A 21328-nucleotide genomic window follows, 5' to 3' on the forward strand; every position below is an offset into this window, starting at 1 on the left:
ACAACAGGGAGGATTCCCCCATCCACGCTGAGTGTGTGGATGGGGGAATCCTCCCTGTTGTGTCCTTGCTGTCTCGTTTACATTGGAGGCGCAGACAGCAAAAAAATCCTGACAGAGGTCTAATGCTTCCACACTTTAAATTTAATGTGATTGTAAAGTCTCGTTTTTTTTTTTTAATTTGAAAAATTACAAACACCTCCTCTGTGCAGTTGGTTTTGCCAAGAGCAGCCTGGATCCTCCTCTTCTCGGGTCCCTCTTCGGTGCTTCTGGCCCCTCCCTCCCATCGACTTCCCCCACAGCAAGCAGCTTGTTATGGGGGCACCCGAGCCGAGCCACAGCTCCCTTTTGCACATTCAGACACGGAGCTGTGGCCTGCACCCCCCACTCTCTCTCTCTCTTGATTGGCTAACTTACTTTGATTGACAGCAGTGGGAGCCACATTGCTGGATGGAGATGGGGCTCAGGTAAGTATAAGGGGGGCTGCTGCACACAGGTTTTTTTTATCATAGAATGCATTAAGATAAAAAACCTTCTGAATTTAAATGAAACAGATATAGCGGCTAACACTACCCATAATAGTAGAGCCTAGCCATAGTGAACGAATCATCTGCCTTGCCTATGCATGTGAGTAAGAATGAGGGGGTTATCCTTTCATTTTGTGACAAAAGGTCCATTTTAGCTATTTAAGGACAGTGCCACCTTGCCTATTCAGAAGTGCGATTAAGTGCCAGTAAAAAACAGGTGGCTGAGCCAAGTTTTAACCATCCCCCGAAAGCTGCAAAGGCAGCAGGACTGGGTTCTATACTTGCCGCAGTTACAATGCTTGGCTCAGCACAGTGAGAATTAAACCCCCTTGTTCGTTTGAACACGACTCATTTAAGTGAATGGGCCTGCATCGGTTGTATGGGCAGGTGGTGGGTAGGCAACATAATGTCTCCTCACTGCCTGTCAACCGCCCATTGAAAAGCAATCCACCATGTATTGCTCTTTAGTGGCGATGCTGATATAACCAGGCCCTGTCTGAGTCCCCCATGTGCCTGGCCAGACCATGGAGAATAATACTTGTAGGGCTGTGTTGTTTCCCCATTGGCTGGGCCTGGTGCAAGCACAACATATGACCCTGCCATTAAAAAGTGCTTTTTTATTTTTTTTTCACTCAAAACATGTCTCCCATCTCCAACCGTGGGTTCTTCAAGAGAAAGTTCATATCTCGAAACACTTCCCTGCAACTGAAATGGTATTATACTTCAGGGTCTCCTACCTTCCCCCTAGACATGTGCGGTTCGTTTCGTTCCAAACTGAAATTCAGGCAAATTTTTCATTAATCGGAAATTCAGATGTATTTGAATTTCCAGATTACAATAGTAATGAATTTCAACAAATCTGGAATAACGAAACAAAATTTTGGACGAAATTCAAATTCGAATAGTTTTCAAATCAAATTCGAATCGTTTTTGAATTTGAATCATTTTATAATCGAATTCAAATTTCCGAGGAGAATAAAACAGAATAGAAAATAAAAGGAATAGAATAGAAAAGAATAGAATAGATAATATAAAAAATAGAATACAATACAGTAAAACAGAACAGAATACAAAATAAAAGAATAGAAAAGAACAGAAAAATATAGAATTGAAAATAAAGGAATAGAATAGAATAGAATAGAAGGAATATAACCATCTTTTAAAGATTCAAATTTCAAATAAAATAAATTTGAATACAATAGAATAGAAAGAACAGAAAAAAAAAAAGAATAGAATACAGAAAACCCGCGTTATGTCACGGTTCAGTTTTTGCAGTCCCGGTATTTTGCGTTTTTTTTTTTTTCTGTAAGACCTATTAATATTATTTTACTAATTAAATCATTGTTAATTAAATATTTTTGTGTTTTCCATAGCTCTTGCTCTGTCTCTCAGTATCTTTTATGCGTTTAAATGAGTTTCTATTGTTTTTAAAGTGTGTTTAATGACCTTAAAATGCCTTTAAAAGCACAGTAAAAGTTATAAAAACACACCTAGAGTGTATTTAAATGGGGTCTTTCTATTTTGCGGATTTTCAGTTTTCGCAGGTGGGTCCGGAACGTAACCCCCGCGATGGAGGGGGGTTTACTGTAATAAAATAGAAAGAATACAACCTTCTTCCAAAATCCAAATTTCAACAGAATAGAAAATAAAATAATAGATATGAAAATAGAATAGAATAGAAAGTAATAAAACAATTTGTTTTCCCAAATTCGAAAAGATAAGAAAAGAATAGAGTATAATAGAAAAGAATATAGAGTATAATAGAAAAGAATAGAAGAGAATAGAGTATAATAGAAAAGAATAGAGTATAATAGACAAGAAAAGAAGATAATAGAGTATAATAGAAAAGATAAGAAAATAATAGAGTATAATAGAAAAGAATAGAAGAGAGTAGAGTATAATAGAAAAGAATAGAAGAGAGTAGAGTATAACAGAAAATAATAGAGTATAATAGAAAAGAATAGAGTATAATAGAAAAGATAAGAAAAGAATAGAGTATAATAGAAAAGAATAGAGTATAACAGAAAAGAATAGGGTATAATAGAAAAGAATAGAAAATAATAGAGTATAATAGAAAAGATAAGAAAAGAATAGAGTATAATAGAAAAGATAAGAAAAGAATAGAGTATAATAGAAAAGATAAGAAAAGAATAGAGTAAAATAGAAAAGAAAAGAATAGAACAGAAAAAAAAAAAGAATAGAATAGAATAGAAAAAAAAAAAACAATAGGAATAGAAAGAATACAGTAACCATCTTCCAAAATTCAAATAGAAAAAATTTGATTTCAAATGGTATTCGATTCGAATTTTCGGAAAATTCTAATTCCAATAAACAAAACAATTTCCAAAAACAAAATACACAAATTTATGTAAATACCAAATTGAAAAAAAAAAAAATGTTTTCATTCCGCACATGTCTACCCCCCCCCACATTGTAACACTGGAGCCTCTCTTCAGCATTCACCATTTGTGGGAGGGTCAGGTGCCTGTTCTCCCTTCTGCCCATCGTGGCCTCTTCCTCCTGCTGAGTCATTTAGTGACGTAGGGGTCAGAGGAAGGACTCCGCAGATAAAAGCTGGAGCCTCAAGCACCGGGGGGTAAACACCCAGCGTACATGAGGCCTAAATACACATCTGAAACACATTTGCAAGTTCCTCTTCTGTCATTAGCTAAGATGTTCTCTCTTGTGGATTCGACTACTATGTGAAGCCAGGTCCGACTTCCTTTTAAAACCTTTCCCGCACTCTGTACACGGGTATGGTAAGTCACCGGTGTGAATTTTTTGATGGGAAGTAAGATTTGATCTATCTGTAAAACTTTTCCCACATTCAGAACAGGAATAGGGCTTCTCCCCCGTGTGAAGTCTTTCGTGTGTAATGAGCGAGGATCTCCGAGAAAAACATTTCCCACACATGGGGCAGAAAAACGGCTTTGTCCCCGTGTGGCCCGCCAGGTGTTTAGCGAGAGTTGATCTCGTCGTAAAGCATTTACCACATTCTGAACATGAAAATGGCTTCTCTCCTGTGTGAGCTCTGTGGTGAACTGTGAGAGAGTGTTTAGAAGAAAAACAGTCCCCACATTCCGGACATGAATAGGGCTTCTCCCCGGTGTGAGTTCTCTGATGGGAGATAAGACGTTTCCTCTCGAAGAAACACTTTCCACATTCCAAACATGAAAAAGGCTTCTCTCCGGTGTGAGCCCTATAGTGTTTAATGAGTAGATGTTTGAAAGAGAAACACTTCTCACACTCTGAACACGAATATGGTTTCTCCCCTGTATGTGTCATCTCATGGTAGGCAAGACTTTTGCTCTGGGAAAAACACTTCCCACACTCTGAACAGGAATATGGCTTAACCCCGGTGTGAGTCCTCTGATGTACAATGAGGTTGGGTCTCCAGGTAAAACATTTCCCGCACTCTGAACATGAAAACGGCTTTTTTCCTGTATGACTCATCTGATGCAAGACAAGATGATCCCTTTGGGAAAAACACTTCCCACACTCTGTGCATGAAAAAGGCTTCCCCCCTGTATGACTTATCCGATGAGAGAGAAGATGGGCTCTCTGGGAAAAACCTTTCCCGCACTCGGTGCATGAAAACGGCTTCTCAGCCAAATGAGTCCTCTGATGTGAAAGCAGATGCTGTTTCTGAAAAAAACACTTCCCGCACTCCGAGCACGTATAAGGGTTTTCCCCAGTATGAACTTTTTCGTGTCTGATAAGATACGATTTAACAGGAAAATTTTTACCACATTCAGAACAGGAGAATGGCTTCTCTCCTGAGTGAATTCTTTGATGTGTTGTGAGATGCGACCTTTTTGCAAACGTTTTTCCGCATTGAGAACATAAATATGGTTTCACTCCTCTGTGAGTTCTCTGATGTTCGAGAAGACCGGATCTCAAGCTGAAACATTTACCGCATTCCGAACACGAATGTGGCTTCTCGCCTATGTGACCTCTCTGGTGTGAGATGGGGTCTCGTGGCTGGTTTGATTCATTACCCTCTTTGCTCTCACAAGAAGAGCGAAAACTGACCCCACGATCAATGGACTGATCTGTACTACGAAATACAGGATGCGGGAGTGGGGTGATGTAATAATTGGATGGGGTGTCGTCATCTTCGATTTCATCATCTGGAGAGATATCAGGGTTTTCTTCCATGTTGTACTTTCTGTATCGCCCATCTGGAGGAAATAGGGAATTAAGATAAGGCAGGACTGATAAGGCTTTTTAGAGACTCTCGTCTCTGAAATATTAATTAAAAACAAACTGTTACCTCTTCTCTTACCTGATCTCCCGTTCTTTAGGATACCTCTGCTACAGAATCAAACTAATAAAAATGCTCCTCATGTTACACTTTGGTGACCCTTAACCACTTAAGCCCCGGAAGGTTTTACCCCCTTCCTGACCAGGGCCTATTTTGCGATTTGGCACTGCGTGACTTTAACGGACAATTGTGCGGTCGTGCGACACTGTACCTAAACTAATTTGACGTCCTTTTTTTCCCACAAACAGAGCTTTCTTTTGGTGGTATTTGATCACCTGTGCGATTTTTTGATCATGCGCTATAAACAAAAAAAGAGCGTCAATTTTGCAAAAATAACAATATTGTTCACATTTTTTTATATGAAATTCCCCAAAAAAAATGTAAAAATCAAAATTTTTTAACATTTTAGGCCAATTTGTTTTCTGCTACATATGTTTGGTAAAAAAAAAAAAATCGCAAAAAGCGTATTTTGTTTGGTTTGCGCAAAAGCGTTTACTAACTAAGGGAAAGATTATTGTCATTTTTGTTGTTTTTTTTTTTTTTAACGAGTAATGGCGGCGATCTGCGATTTTTTTTGCGGGACTGCGACATTTCGGCGGACAGATCGGACCCTTGACTGACATTTTTGATACTTTTGGGGTTACCAGTGACATTACTACAAAAATCAGTGCTATACATATGCACTGTTACTGTAAAAATGACACTGGCAGGGAAGGGGTTAACTTTATTTGAGAGGGAGGGGTTAAGTGTGTCCCTAGGGGCATGCTTCTAACTGTGATTGGATGTGGCTTGAGGTGTAAGAACAGAGATCAACGGTCCTACATAGCAGAACCGTATGATCTCCATTCTTACACAGGGAAGAATGACAGGCGGCTTTGTTTACATTAGCCGCCTGCCTTTCTCCCGGTGTAACGGACAATCGGGTCCGCCGGGCACAGGCGCGGGGGGGGGGGGGTCCGTGACCGAGCGGGAGCGGAGCGCGCTCGCTCCCTAGGCCCTCACAGGGTAGCGACGTAGCCCTACGTCGCTTTGCCTGTGAGGGGCTGACCGCCGCCGTAAATAGTCGTGCGGCGGTCGGCAAGTGGTTAAAAAGTAACTTTTGTTGAGAAAAAAACAACCTCATCTGGATGATCAATGTATATTACAGGGATTTTAACCTCCCTGGTGGTATGATTATTTCAGATTTTAGGTGCTGAAAGCGGTACATTGTTTTGCATAGAAATCTGTTATTTTAAATTTTAAAACTCACCTTCCCCTGCAATCCCCCGCCGTCCTCCCCCACTGTCCTCCTGCTGTCCTCTCGCTCTGTGCTCGGACAATGCCGGCACCTGTCTTCCGGTTTCCTTCCCTGCGAGCGTTGTGACGCAGGGGGGTGGAACCGGCGGCAAATTCAAAAGTGTAAATACACCAAATGAGATGATAGAAAGCTGTGATCCTAACGGATTACACTGTATCATCCCATTTCACCACAGGATTTCACCTGGGGACTTTTCCAGTGCCCTGCCTGTGCTTTTCCAGTTCTTTGTGCCTGGAAAATAGAGAACGACCATGGCGTCCAAAAAGCATTCTTTTTGCGCAGAATTGCTTTTAGACAAACTGGAAAACAGCGAAACAGAGTTACTTGAAGAACTGAGCGATAGCGATTCGTGGGAAAATTCGTCATCAGGTACGGAAAGTGACGACAGCGACGATTCTGATGTCTCTTTCTGGCACATCGCTCCGTTGGAAATTCTGAAGAATCATTTGATATACTTCCCAAATTCCACAAGCGATGTGCCAGAAACAGACATCAGAATCATCGCTGACAAATTCGTCACTTTCCGTACCTGATGACGAATTTTCCCACGAATCACTATTGCTTAGTTCTTCTATTGCTATTTCTATTGCTATTGCTGTCACTGTTTTCCAGTTCGTCTATAATCGCTTTTGCGCAAAAATAATGCTTTTTGGACGCCATGGTCGTTCAAAATTTTCCAGGCACAAAGCACTGGAAAAGCACAGGCAGGGCACTGGAAAATTAATATGAAATATGATAGGAAAGGAAAAGATAAAAGACCTAGAAAAGATTCTCAACCATAATTATGTTTCGCTGTCGCTGTTTTCCAGTTCGTCTAAAAGCGTTTTCGTGCAAAAATAATGCTTTTTGGACGCCATGGTCATTCTAAATTTCCCAGGCACAAAGCACTGGAAAAGCACAGGCAGGGCACTGGAAAATGAATATGAAATATGATAGGAAAGGAAAAGATAAAAGTTCTAGAAAAGATTCTCAACCATAATTATGTGTGTGAGTACATAGGTTAGAATTGTCCAGGCGGTAGTATTTTCTGTCGCTCTCTATACAAGCTGGACATTGAAGAAGCAAGACAGGGAAGTATTAATGCTTTTGAACTTTGATGTTGGCAAGGAAAGCGAACAAATGGATCCTTCAACAAATCAAACCCAAGTTTTTACCCAAATGAACCCAGATGACTAGGCTGAAGCTGTCCCATTTTGGAGATGTGTTGAGAAGAACCAACTCAATGGAAAAGACAATTATTCTTGGAAAAGGCAAAAGGAAAAGAGAGGATGACCAACCAAAATTATAAACATGCCCTTGCAAAGACTTAAGCCTCGTACACACGCAATGAATTTCCGCCGACCGGTCGTCCGTCTTTTGTGCAGAGTGGTGTCTGTTGGTTGGAATGTGCTCTAGACTGCACACAAATTTTCCCGTACAACAGAATTCTACTTCAGAAGTGATGTCATGTGTTGGATTGCTTTCTTTGGGTTCTTTCATCTGTGAGCATGCCTAGTCTTGCTCATAAGATTTTTCCCCATCGAAATCTGTACTAATGAGAAGAAAATCGGATGTGTTTTGACGGTCGACAAAAATTTTATAGCCTGCACACCAGGATTTTTTCGGCCGAAAAGTCAGAGTCGGTTGTCGGAAGCATCATACTAACAAGCCGAAAATCGGCAGATCGGTCGTCGGATGAAAATTCCTGGCCGAATTTCGACTCGTGTGTACGGGCTTTTAAAACACAAAGGGTAGATAGATCATTATGGAAAAACGCTATCCATGGGGTTGCCAGGAGTCAACATCGTCTTGTCGGCACCTAATATAATAACCCACCTATGCCAATCTCTTTAAGCTTCACATGTGCTTCTTCCTTCTTGTTAGCTTTGATGCCTCTCTTGGTGGCTCTGCTGTCTTGAGGGTCTATGAATAAAAATATAGTGAAGTCCCCTATACTGAGATATATGAGATAGAGTAAGTGAGTGAGTGAGTGAGGGCAAGTCTGGCCAGGTTTTATGTTTGGCCACACAAAATGATATGTGTTGAGGAGGAGAGTCTAAGAGAGCTTTATAACTCCTGGTTCCCCCACTGTTATCAAAGAGAAGAAAGGGCGCAGCTCACCCACCCAGTGCACTAGTATGTAGATGAAAATGACCCCAGCCTGCATCACTCCAGCCACATCCCTCTGACATGTTTCGCCCTGCTCACCGGGGCTTGGTAACAAAGGTGGGGAGATCTCTGTCTCAGCTTGCAGCAGTACTGCAAGTTTCACTTTGTTCTCCCACTGGTTACATACCATGGACTCGACAAAGCTTACTGTACCTTTATAATGGTGTGAGTGGCATGCACCATAACAAAGCCATTAGACCTGTTTTGCGGGGAAGGGGTGGGTCGACACTCTGTATGCTTAGACGCAGCATAGGAAACAGAGCAAATAACTCCAAATTACCAAGGGGGCTAGATTTGACCTCTATAAAGCTTATAAGTGTTGGTGTCTGCCTTCATCCCTGGGTAAATTCTAGAAAGGGGGTTGGTACCTCATGCCAAGTTAAATGGGATTTTTGAGGCAAGTAGATTGTATACAATATATAAAATAAAAGTATATTATATTTAATAGAAAAATTGTTGCATCAAACATACAAGATGTTTATCATAATCATTAGTGGTGGGTTATAGACCCAAGCGAAGAAGTGCTTAAAGATAGGAGGTAGTGGGACATGTGTCATATGGTGACATTTATTGTAGGAAAATATGTCTCTGTCCCTCCATGCTTTGCTTGGAAGTTTGTTCAGAGATGATTCCTGTTTATCCTACGCATTTCGGCTAAAAATAAGCCTTTTTCAAGGAATATTGTCACCAATTATAGATTGTTTTGTTCCATGTGTGATTCTTTTGCCCTTTGCTAAACAGCAAGAACCTTGGGAAGCCTTAACCACTTAAGCCCCGGAAGATTTTACCCCCATTCCGACCAGGGGTTTTTTTGCGATTCGGCACTGCGTGACTTTAACGGACAATTGCGCGGTCGTGCGACGCTGTACCTAAACGAATTTGACGTCCTTTTTTTCCCACAAACAGAGCTTTCTTTTGGTGGTATTTGATCACCAGTGCAATTTTTTGATCATGCGCTATAAACAAAAAAAGAGCGTCAATTTTGCAAAAATAACAATATTTTTCACATTTTTTTATATGAAATCCCCCCCCCAAAAAAATGTAAAAATCAAAATTTTTTAACATTTTTGGCCAATTTGTTTTATGCTACATATGTTTGGTAAAAAAAATCGCAAAAAGCGTATTTTGATTGGTTTGCGCAAAGGGAAAGATTTTTGTCATTTGTTGTTTTTTTTTTTTTTAACGCGTAATGGCGGCGATCTGCAATTTTTTTTGCGGGACTGCGACATTGCGGCGGACAGATCGGACCCTTGACTGACATTTCTACAGTAATCAGTGCTATACATATGCACTGTTACTGTAAAATTACACTGGCAGTGAAGGGGTTAACTTTTTTTGAGAGGGAGGGGTTATGTGTGTCCCTAGGGGCGTGATTCTAACTGTGATTGGCTGTGGCTTGAGGTGTAGGAACAGTGATCAACGGTCCTACATAGTAGAACCGTATGATCACTGTTTCTACAAAGGGGAGAATGACAGGTGGCTTGTTTACATCAGCCGCCTGACTTTCTCCCTCTGCAGCGACGATCGCCGAGTGACCGGCGACATCGGGTCCGCCGGTCACACGCGCGGGGGGGGGGTCCGTGACTGCGCGGGAGCAGGAGCGCGCCTCCGGGGGCGCGCGCTCGCTCCCTAGACCCTCACAGGCTAGCGATGTAGTACTACGTCGCTCTGCCTGTGAGGGGCTGACCGCCACAGTAAATAGTCATGCGGCGGTCGGCAAGCGGTTAATATGTGTGCTTTATCAAAACGATCAGTGAGCGGAACGATCGTTCGGATTCCAATTGGGTCATACACTGCCTGTGTTTGGTATTCCAGACTGGGTCCCAATTATTACAACCACAGATTGGTTTAATGGCGGTGATGGGTGTCTATCCAATTCAAGTAGTCAACACTGTATCCAAGATTTTTATGACTGCACATTTTCTGATCCTCGGTAATAATGAGATCTGGCGCTAAATTGTTGCTCGGTACAGCTGGTTTCATAGAAGCCTGGTTGGTTCTGATTTAAGAAGTATCTTTCTGCAATTGGCGTTCCTGCGTCCTGCCTTCTCCCTCTCTGCGAGGGAAGTGAATAATGGTGTGATTAGCTTGCACCACATTAACAAAGCCATTAGACCTGTTTTGCGGGGCAAGGGGTGGGTTGACACTCTGTATGCTTAGACGCAGCATTCCAGGTGGCTCAGCATGTAGAGTCATTGCCAGGCACAGTGGAGGTCCCAGGTTCAAGTCCGGGTCCTGACACACAGGCTACTAAGCTGTTGATGAGAAAGCAAGGAAAGCACTAGAGTTTGATGCTTAGACGCAGCATAGGGAACGGAGCAAATAACTCCAAATTACCAAGGGGGCTTGCACCCGATTGTTAATTGGGCTCAGGGTCTTCTCCATTTTTCTCGTTGTTACTGTAATTCACCCTCCCTATACTGTTTATCCATTATTGTCTACTGACAAGAGAGGAGAGGGGGAGAAAATATTGTGGTAGTGACTAAACAACGAAAAATGTAAACTCCTTTCTAGGTTCAGGGTTTTTTACTCACCTGTGATGCTCTCTGGAGGAACTTCCTCCTCTTTGCGCAGTTCATCTCCCCTCTCGTTTGTCCCTATTTCATCCATGACTTCTGCTCTATATTTGCTAAGGTCTTTCTCCTACATGAGGAACAAAATATAAGAATATTGTCAAGTTTCTTGGACACAAGATTTATATGACACACTTGCCATCTACCTGATCATTCTGATGGATCTTGTGTTGTTCCTTTGTGGAGTCCCGGGAATACAGAGGGCAGGGACATCTCTCTGGGGGATTTCTCTTACTGGATCCTCCTATAGGATGCACCCATATTTAATGAATAGTGTTGTTTGAACATGGACAATAAATAAAATTCTGCATTACTGTTTCTCACCTGTGCTGATCTGTACAGGAATTTCCTCCTCCTTAACCTTCACACGTTTTATCTCTTGCTCCTCAGCTTTGGCAGTTTTCTGTGGAGTTGTACAGTTTTCGGATTCTGAAAACAAAGACAAGCTTCTTAACCGGTTGCCGACCGCCGCACGACTATATACTGCAGCGGTCAGCCCCGGCCAGGCAGAGTGACGTACCGGTACGTCACTTGCCTGTCACTTCCTTGTGAGCCAATAGCGGGCAAACGCGCGCCCGCGGAGGCGCGCGCGCGCCGCGGTTTGTTTACAGGGAAGTTAGTGCATGCACATCGGGTCCGCCGGTCACTCGCCAATCGTCGGTACAGAGGGAGAAAGTCAGGCAGCTGATGTAAACAAGCCGCCTGTCATTCTCCCCTGTGTAGAAACAGTGTTCAGACGGTTCTACTATGTAGGACCTTTGATCACTGTTCCTACACTAGTAGCCACAGCCAATCACAGTAGAAAGCATGCCCCTAGGGACACACTTAACCCCTCCCTCCCCAATAAAGTTAACCCCTTCCCTGCCAGTGTCATTTTGCAGTAACAGTTCATATGTATAGCACTGATTACTGTAGAAATGTCACTGGTAACCCCAAAAGTGTAAAAAATGTCAGTCAAGGGTCCCATCTGTCCGGCCCAATGTCGCAGTCCCGCAAAAAAAAAAACGCAGATCGCCGCCATTACGCGTTAAAAAAAAAACAACAAAAATGACAAAAATCTTTCCCTTTTGTTAGTAAACGCGATAACTTTTGCGCAAACCAATCAAAATACGCTTTTTGCGATTTTTTTTACCAAACATATGTAGCATAAAACAAATTGGCCGAAAATGTTAAAAAATTTTGATTTTTAAATTTTTTTGGGGGGGAATTTCATATAAAAAAATTTGAAAAATATTGTTATTTTTGCAAAATTGTCGCTCTTTTTTTGTTTATAGCGCATGATCAAAAAAAATCGCACAGGTGATCAAATACCACCAAAAGAAAGCTCTGTTTGTGGGAAAAAAAGGACAGCAAATTAGTTTAGGTACAGCATCGCACGACTGCGCAATTGTCCGTTAAAGTCACGCAGTGCCGAATCGCAAAATACCTCCTGGTCAGGAAGGGGGTAAAATCTTCCGGGCTTAAGTGGTTAATGGAGGAGTGTGGAAGTGTAAAAAAGTCCGATCACCCCTGATATTGGGAAAATTTGGGGAACTTAAGAAACAGTGGTGCAGTTTACACAGCTCTTATAAACTGAGAAAAGGGAGCAAATCTTGCTCCTAATTAACAAAAGGGGCACAAGCCCCTTCGTTAATTAGCAGTGAACTATTCCATGTTCTATGCTGTGCATTTCGGCTCATTGGGACCCTCAAACCGAATATCAACAAAGACTTCTTGCATCAACATCAGCTTGAAGCATGTATTGTTCCCCTTCCAGGGTTATATTTCTGTGCTGTTGTTTTTAATATATTGGTGACTATATGAGGGATTCCTTGTTCCCCATAGTGGTCCCTCATCTATACACTGTAATATTTTATATATTCAAGAAAATGTTTAATTTTTAAGTATTTGGTTTCTTGGGTTTTCCTTCTCCCAATTGGCCAATAAAACCCCTACTTTCTCTGTACCTTGGTTTTTGCATATAATTTGGGGCCTAGGCCAACCTTCACGGTTGATTCTCTCCATTCTATGCTGTGCCTGTGATAGGCACGACACAGAGAGCAGTTCATGTTGAATCCCTCTTCCTGCTCCCTACTCAGATGAGATTGGGTGGGAAGAGAAAGGTAGTTAACCCTGCAGGCTCTGCTCGTGCCATATAACCACAGCACGGGCAGAGAGACATGTGAGCTGATAGCCCACATTATGTAAGCCATCTGGCAGAGATCTGTGGCAGTTTTCTATACTGAAAACTGCCACAACCCTTTAAATAAATTCAGACACTGTGCCAGTTTCTATTTCACTATGAAACAGAAACTGGCACAGGTGTCACACATAGACCTGAAGTAGGTCAATTTGCTTAGATAATGTGACACACTATTAGTCCCAGTTTCCTTATTTAAAGTGGAGTTCCACCCATTTTCGTAACTTTAGATGTATGTAATCCCCTTTAAAATGACTTTTACCAATGGAAACTTTTTTTTTTTTGCTAGTAAATACCTTATTTTCTTGTTTATTCCTCCTCTCCTTACTTCCGGGTCCGATCAGCGATGACGTCATTTGGCAATTCGCAGTGTGTGCTGGGATGTATTCCATGCCAGAAATCTCGCAGTATTACACAGGAGCTGAGCTGTACTGTGTGTATTGAGGCCGTGACCTGCCCCGCCTTCGCCCCGCCTCCTCTCAGTGAGTTACATAGTTACATAGTAGGTGAGGTTGAATAAAGACAATAGTCCATCCAGTTCAACCTGTGTAGGTGTGTGTGACTGTAATCATCTAACATAGCCCTCAATCTCCTGATCCTTGAGATGTAAGTCTAAGAGTCTTTTGAAAGTCACCATACTACCCGCAGAAACCACCTCTTGTGGTAGACAATTCCACAATCTTGTAGCCCTAACAGTAAAGAACCCCCCACGTTGCCTGAGGTTAAAACGCTTCTCCTCTAATCGCATTGTATGTCCTCGAGTCCTCATGCAATTCCTTCGAATGAACAGCTTTTCTTCTAAGCTGAGATCCCCATTAAGATATTTATAAATTGCTATCATGTCCCCTCTCAGACGTCTTTTCTCCAGGGAAAATAAATCGAGCGATTGCAGCCGCTCTTCATAGGTAAGGTCCTCCAACCCCCTAATCAGTTTAGTTGCCCTTCTCTGGACTTTCTCCAGCTCCAACACATCCCTCCTGAGGACTGGCGACCAGAACTGGACAGAATACTCCAGATGCGGTCGGACCAGAGTTTTATAAAGTGGAAGGATTATAGTCTTATCTCTGGAATACATCCCTTTCTTTATGCATGCTAATATTCTGTTGGCTTTGGAAGCTGCCGCTTGGCATTGCATGCTGTTGCCTAATATATCATCAACTAAGACTCCCAGATCTTTCTCCATTTTTGATTCCCCCAAGGGTTCCCCTCCTAACGTGTATTGTGTTTTTATGTTTTTGGTCCCCAAGTGCAAAACCTTACACTTCTCCACATTAAACCTCATTTGCCATGTCGACATGGCAAACCTCATTTGCCATGTCGTTTGTCCAGGTCATTCTGTAGGATATCTGCTTCATGCTGTGCAGTTATTGCCCTGGCCAATTTTGTGTCATCTGCAAAAACTGATAACGAACTACTGATCCCTTCCTCAATGCTGTTTATGAATAAATTGAACAAGCTTGGTCCCAGGACTGAGCCCTGGGGCACCCTGCTTACTACCTCAGACCAGTCTGAGTATGCGCTGTTTATTACTACCCTTTGGACACGGCCTTTTAGCCAATTCCGTATCCAAGAGCAAACCCTGCTGTCGATACCTGCAGACCTTATTTTATAAATTAGGCGCTTGTGGGGAACTGTATCAAACGCCTTAGCGAAATCCAAGTACACCACATCCACTGGTCTCCCCCTATCTAGCTCACAGCTCACTTCCTCGTAGAATGCTAAGAGATTGGTTTGACAAGATCGCCCATTTGTAAACCCGTGCTGGTTACTACTGATGATGTTGTTGTCTTTAGCATACTCTACGATATAGTCCCTTATCATCCCCTCCAAAAGTTTACATATTATTGATGTCAGACTGACAGGCCTATAATTTCCCGGGATATGTCTCTGGCCCTTTTTGAATATCGGAATCACGTTAGCCTTCCTCCAATCCCCTGGTACATCTCCTGTCCTAATACTGTCAGCAAAGATCAGGAACAGTGGTCTAGATATAACCATACTGAGTTCCTTGAGCACCATCCGGGCCTGGTGATTTGTTTGTGTTAAGTTTATCCAGTCTTTCCCTGATTTCCCCCTCTGTTAGCCATAGTGGCAAGTCCTGTGTATTACTACTAACCATACAGTCATGGTCAGTGTACCCTTCCTTTTCCTGCGTAAAGACTGACGAGAAAAAAGAATTCAGCACGGTTGCTTTTTCAGTGTCCTCTGTAACCATCCTCCCATCATCGCTAATTATGTGTGCAATATGCTCTGCCCTAGTTTTTTTGCTGTTGATATATTTAAAGAATTTCTTTGGGTTTTTTTTACTATCCTCCGCTATTTGTCTCTCAAAGTTGATTTTAGCCATCTTGATTTCGTGTTTACACTTCTTATTTTCCTCCTTGTATTGCTGGAAGGCCGATACGGTGCCCTCTGATTTATATTTCTTGAAGGCCAATTTTTTTCCCCTAATAAGTTTTTTAACGCTACGGTTTAGCCAGCCAGGTTTGGCTTTGTCTCTTCTAAATTTATTCCCCATAGGAATGCACTGCAAGATGCCTTTGCTTAATATTGTTCTAAAGCATTCCCATTTTTCCTCTGTGGTCAGTGATCCCAGGGTTTGGTCCCAGTTTACCCTTTCCATCAATGAGTACAATTTTGGAAAGTCTGCCCTTCTGAAGTTTAGGGTTCTTATGTTCCCCACTTGCCTTTTTATATTGTTATTTATACTAAATGTGATCATCCTGTGATCGCTAGAGCCCAGGTTGTCCTGGACTCCTACCTCCGAGATTATGTCTGGGTCATTAGTGATCAATAGATCCAGGATAGCATTCTCTCTAGTAGGGGAATCCACCAACTGCGACATGTAGTTATCCTGTAAGGTTTCCGTGAATAGCCGGGCCTTATGCGAGTGTGCAGTCCCCTCTTCCCAGTCAATGTCGGGATAATTGAAGTCCCCCAATATGATGACTGATCCTAGTTTTGCCGCTTTACCTATTAGTGCTAAAAATTCCAGCTCTACCTCCTCCCCTTGGTTAGGTGGCCTATAGCAAACCCCCACAACTACTTTTCCCTTATCTTCTTCCCTATCGAGTTCAACCCACACAGATTCTAAATCCATGCTCATCCCATCCGTAATGTCACTCCTTTCTAGCACCTTTATATTGTTCTTGACATAGAGACATACCCCTCCCCCTCTTTTACCAACCCTGTCCTTCCGGTACACCGAATACCCTTGGATATTGGCCAGCCAGTCATGTGAGGGGTCGAACCAAGTCTCCGTTATTCCCACAAGGTCTATGTCCTCCTCATGTACTAACATGTCCAACTCATCCATCTTATTAGCTAGGCTCCTGGCATTAGCATATACCCCTCTTAGTTTTACGGAAGTTAAACGTGATTGGCGGTTTTGTTTATTTCTGTTTGGTCTGCTGTTCTCCCGCACAGACCCGCCAATTGATGTTGTTGACCTACTGTCGCTATTGACCCTACAACTGCCTTCAGTCCTCTGCTCCCTCCTGACTGATTCTATTTCTGAGCCCTCCCCCCCGTCTCCTAGTTTAAAAGCCCCTCCAACTCGGTGGCCATCTTTCTCCCCAAAAGAGCTGTACCGTCCCCATTAAGGTGCAGCCCATCCTTACTAAAGAGCCGGTAGCCGACTGAGAAGTCAGCCCAGTTCTCCAGGAACCCAAACCCCTCCTTCCTACACCAATTCCTCAGCCACTTGTTAACTTCCCTAAGCTCCTTCTGCCTCTCCTGTGTGGCTCGAGGTACAGGCAGTATTTCAGAGAAAACCACCTTGGAGGTCCTTTTCCTCAATCTATTACCTAAGTCCCTGAAATCGTTCTTAAGGATCCTCCACCTACCTTTAACTTTGTCATTAGTGCCCACATGCACCATGACCGCTGGGTCATCCCCAGCCCCGCCCAACAATCTGTCTGCCAGATCTGCGATGTGCCGAACTCGGGCGCCCGGTAAACAACAAACTGTTCGGTTCACGCGATCTTTTTTACAGATTTCCCTCTCTGTCCTCTTGATAATTGAGTCCCCAACTACCACAACCTGTCTAACCTTTCCTGAGTTACGGCCCCCCTTCTTCCTGGAGCCGTCCCTCCCCTGGCAGCTGGGGGAGGGCGCATGCTCCAGCACTGCCACCCCTGAGTTGATATCCCCCTCAACCTGCAACTCGGCAAACATGTTAGGGTGTACCAACTCAGGACTGGCCTCCCTGACTCTCCTCCCCCTAACATTCCTAACAGTCACCCAGCTGCGTACCTCTGCTGCTTGCGTCTCCTCTATTCCTTCCTCCTCTATGCTGACCCCTGCCAGCGCCTGATGGGTAAAGTCCAAGCTCCTTTCCAGGTTGTAGATGCCACGCAGTCTTGTCACTGTGTTCTCTAGATCCACGATGTGGGCTTCCAGAGCAACAAGTCGCTCACATCTTGCACAGCAGTATTCGTCCTCGATTGTTTCATCAAGGAACGCATACATGCCGCAAGAAGTGCACTGAGTGGCATCCCCAATCCTGTCGGACATTATTACCCTCTACTCTATGGGGATAATATTAACGACCTGCTCTTCCTTACCTACACTACCTCTAACTTCCCTGGTACAAAACCTGGGGTACCCACCAGTCGCTAATACCCTCACCAGTCACTAGATACTCACCAGTCGCAAGGATCCTCACCAGTCGCAAGGATCCTCACCAGTCGCAAGATACTCACCAGTCGCAAGATACTCACCAGTCGCAAGATACTCACCAGTCGCAATATACTCACCAGTCGCAAGATACTCACCAGTCGCAAGATACTCACCAGTCGCAAAGATACTCACCAGTCGCAAGCTACTTCACCAGTCGCAAGGATACTCACCAGTGCAAGGATACTCACCAGTCGCAAGGATACTCACCCGTCGCAAGATACTTCACCAGTCGCAAGGATACTCACCAGTCGCAAGGATACTCACCAGTCACAAGGATACTCACCAGTCGCAAGGATACTCACCAGTCGCAAAGATACTCACCAGTCACAAGGACACTCACCAGTCGCAAAGATACTTCCAGTCGCAAGGATACTCACCAGTCGCAAGATACTCACCAGTCGCAAGCTACTTCACCAGTCGCAAGGATACTCACCAGTGCAAGGATATTCACCAGTTGCAAGGATACTCACCAGTTGCAAGGATACTCACCAGTTGCAAGGATACTCACCCGTCACAAGGTACTCACCAGTCGCAAGGATACTCACCAGTCGCAAAGATACTCACCAGTCGCAAAGATACTCACCAGTCGCAAAGATACTCACCAGTCGCAAGATACTCACCAGTCGCAAAGATACTCACCAGTCGCAAGGACACTCACCAGTCGCAAGGACACTCACCAGTCGCAAGGACACTCACCAGTCGCAAAGATACTCACCAGTCGCAAAGATACTCACCAGTCGCAAAGATACTCACCAGTCGCAAGGATACTCACCAGTCGCAAGGATACTCACCAGTCGCAAGGACACTCACCAGTCGCAAAGATACTCACCAGTCGCAAGGACACTCACCAGTCGCAAAGATACTCACCAGTCGCAATGATACTCACCAGTCACAAGATACTCACCAGTCGCAAGGATACTTACCAGTCGCAAGGATACTCACCAGTCGCAAGGATACTTACCAGACTTCCCAGGTACTCAGTTGCAGAGACAGTCACACAGCAGTCAGTTGCAGTACAGACAAACAGCTATTGATTTCTTACAGAGTACAGTCACACAGCTTTCCCCCTGTTTGCAGCTGTATGCATTGTATTCAGGCCATGCTCTGCCCCGCCTCCTCTCAGTGAGCGAGGACTGAAAGCATTATATCCTCACTGAGCTCACTGAGAGGAGGCGGGGCGGATGCGGGGCAGAGCACGGCCTGAATACAATGCATACAGTACAACTCACTGAGAGGAGGCAGGGCAGGTCACGGCCTCAATACACACAGTACAGCTCAGCTCCTGGGTAATACTGCGAGATTTCTGGCATGGAATACATCCCAGCACACACTGCGAATCGCCGGAGGACGTCATCGCCGATCGGACCCGGAAGTGAGGAGAGGAGGAATAAACAAGAAAATAAGGTATTTACTAGCAAAAAAAAAAAAGTTTCCATTGGTAAAAGTCGTTTTAAAGGGGATTACATACATCTATGTAATCCAACCTATTAAAAATGGGTGGAACTCCGCATTAATTCCCCCTATACTGTCTTCTACTGAAAGGGGATGGGGGAGAAGAAGAGATTGTTGTAGTGACTGAACAAGGAGAATCTGGGACTCTTCTCTGGATTTACTGTTTATTACTCACCTGTGCTGATCTCCGGAGGAACTTCCTCCTCCTTACACAGCTCATCACCACTGATAAACATTTCATCTTCATCTTCAACTTTAATAACAAACAGTTCCTCGTTCTAGATAAACGACAATACAGAATATCGATAATAACATCTGAATTATGATGTAACAGACAAATATTAGTTTAAACTACAAACCTCAGTTTGATAAAGTTGATCATCCTTTGAGATCTCCTGATCTTCTTGTGTGGAGTCTCGGGAATACAGAGGACGGCTCTCTGAGGTATTTCTGTTACTGGATCCATCTGTAAGAAATAGAAAAAAATTACCGTGTAGGTAGGCCCGTATCCCTATTGATACAAAAACAACATAGAAAGAAAAGATGTGATGTAATATTGCAGAAATACCCGTCTTCTCTGGCCCTGAGGAAGCCCCATGCGAAACGCGTCGGCTTGCTGGGACCCCTAGAACGCTATTCCACCAGAGACCCTATAACATCTATAATGGGTCCTTGATACCCCCTTATGGGAAAGTATTTCTGCACTAATTTACCTTTTTAATTCTGTGTTGTATTGATGTCGGGTTATATACCCTAATGTCATATATGTTTTTACGTTGTACCAATAAACAAAGTTTTTTATATATAATTGATTGTTGTTTTTGATCGTCCTTCTCCCAATTGGCCTAGAAAGCCCCATCTTTACTTTCTATGTTGTTTTTGCGTCTGTAAGAAACACACACACTGACTGAATACATTGTATCTATGTCTTTATATCAGAGGGTGTGTGTATCTAGGTCAGGGGTCTTCAAACTATGGGCCTCCAGTTGTTCGGGAACTACAATTCCCATCATGCCTAGTCATGTCTGTGAATGTCAGAGTTTTACAATGCACCATGGGATGTGTAGTTCCACAACAGCTGGAGGGCCGTAGTTTGAGGATCCCTGATCTAGGGGGATCCTCAATACTCTTCTCTCCTTTACAAGAAATAGAAGTCTCCTCTTACCCGGTGATGTGAGGGGCGGCCGCTTCCCCATCATGACGTCCTTCTGCAGATCCAAATGTTCCAGCTCCTCTGGCTTTCCAAGTAATAAGTCAACAATATAATAACAAACATTAAAGGCATATCTGAAACAAAAAGAAAGTTGGCCATGTTGCTTACATTTTGTTCTATTACATAGTTACATAGTAGGTGAGGTTGAATAAAGACAACAGTCCATACAGTTCAACCTGTGTAGGTGTGTGTGGCCGTAATCATCTCTCATACCCCTGAATGTTCTGATCCTTGAGATGTACGTCTAAGAGTCTTTTGAAAGCCACCATACTTCCCGCAGAAACCACATCTTGTGGTAGAGAATTCCACAATCTTGTAGCCCTAACAGTAAAGAACCCCCTGCGTTGCCTGAGGTTAAATTGCTTCTCCTCTAATCGCATTGTATGCCCTTGAGTCCCCATGCAATCCCTGCGACTGAATAGCCTTTTTTCTATGCTGAGATCACCATTGAGATATTTATAAATTGCTATCATGTCCCCTCTCAGGCGTCTCTTCTCCAGGGAGAATAAATCAAGCGATTGCAGACGCTCTTCATAATTAAGGTCCTCCAATCCCCTAATTAGTTTAGTTGCCCTTCTCTGGACTCTCTCCAGCTCCAACACATCCCTCCTGAGGACTGGCGACCAGAACTGGACAGAATACTCCAGATGCGGTCGGACCAGAGTTTTATAAAGTGGAAGGATTATAGTCTTATCTCTGGAATACATCCCTTTCTTTATGCATGCTAATATTCTGCTGGCTTTGGCAGCTGCCGCTTGACATTGCATGCTATTGCCTAGTCTATCATCAACCAAGACTCCCAGATCTTTCTCCATTTTTGATTCCCCCAAGGGTTCCCCCCCTAACGTGTATTGTGCTTTTATGTTTTTAGTCCCCAAGTGCAAAACCTTACACTTCTCCACGTTAAACCTCATTTGCCATGTCGTTGCCCGCTCTGTTTTTTTGCCCAGGAGCATGAAAAGTTCAAAAATAACTATGAACGATAATTTAAACAGTCT

General features: G+C 43.4%; 1 protein-coding gene across 1 annotated transcript in view; it reads left to right on the plus strand.

The window, feature by feature from the left end:
- The window catches only part of LOC309564368 (uncharacterized protein), a 770106-nt gene that overhangs the window by 733211 nt on the left and 15567 nt on the right, over positions 1-21328 (plus strand). The window contains exon 18 of the mRNA XM_082268995.1: positions 3356-3489. Coding sequence (XP_082125121.1) covers positions 3356-3489 — 134 coding nt within the window. The remainder of the gene's footprint in view (positions 1-3355; positions 3490-21328) is intronic.

Source organism: Pelophylax lessonae (genome assembly GCF_965119305.1).
Source record: "Pelophylax lessonae genome assembly, chromosome: 9".
Taxonomy (NCBI): domain Eukaryota; kingdom Metazoa; phylum Chordata; class Amphibia; order Anura; family Ranidae; genus Pelophylax; species Pelophylax lessonae.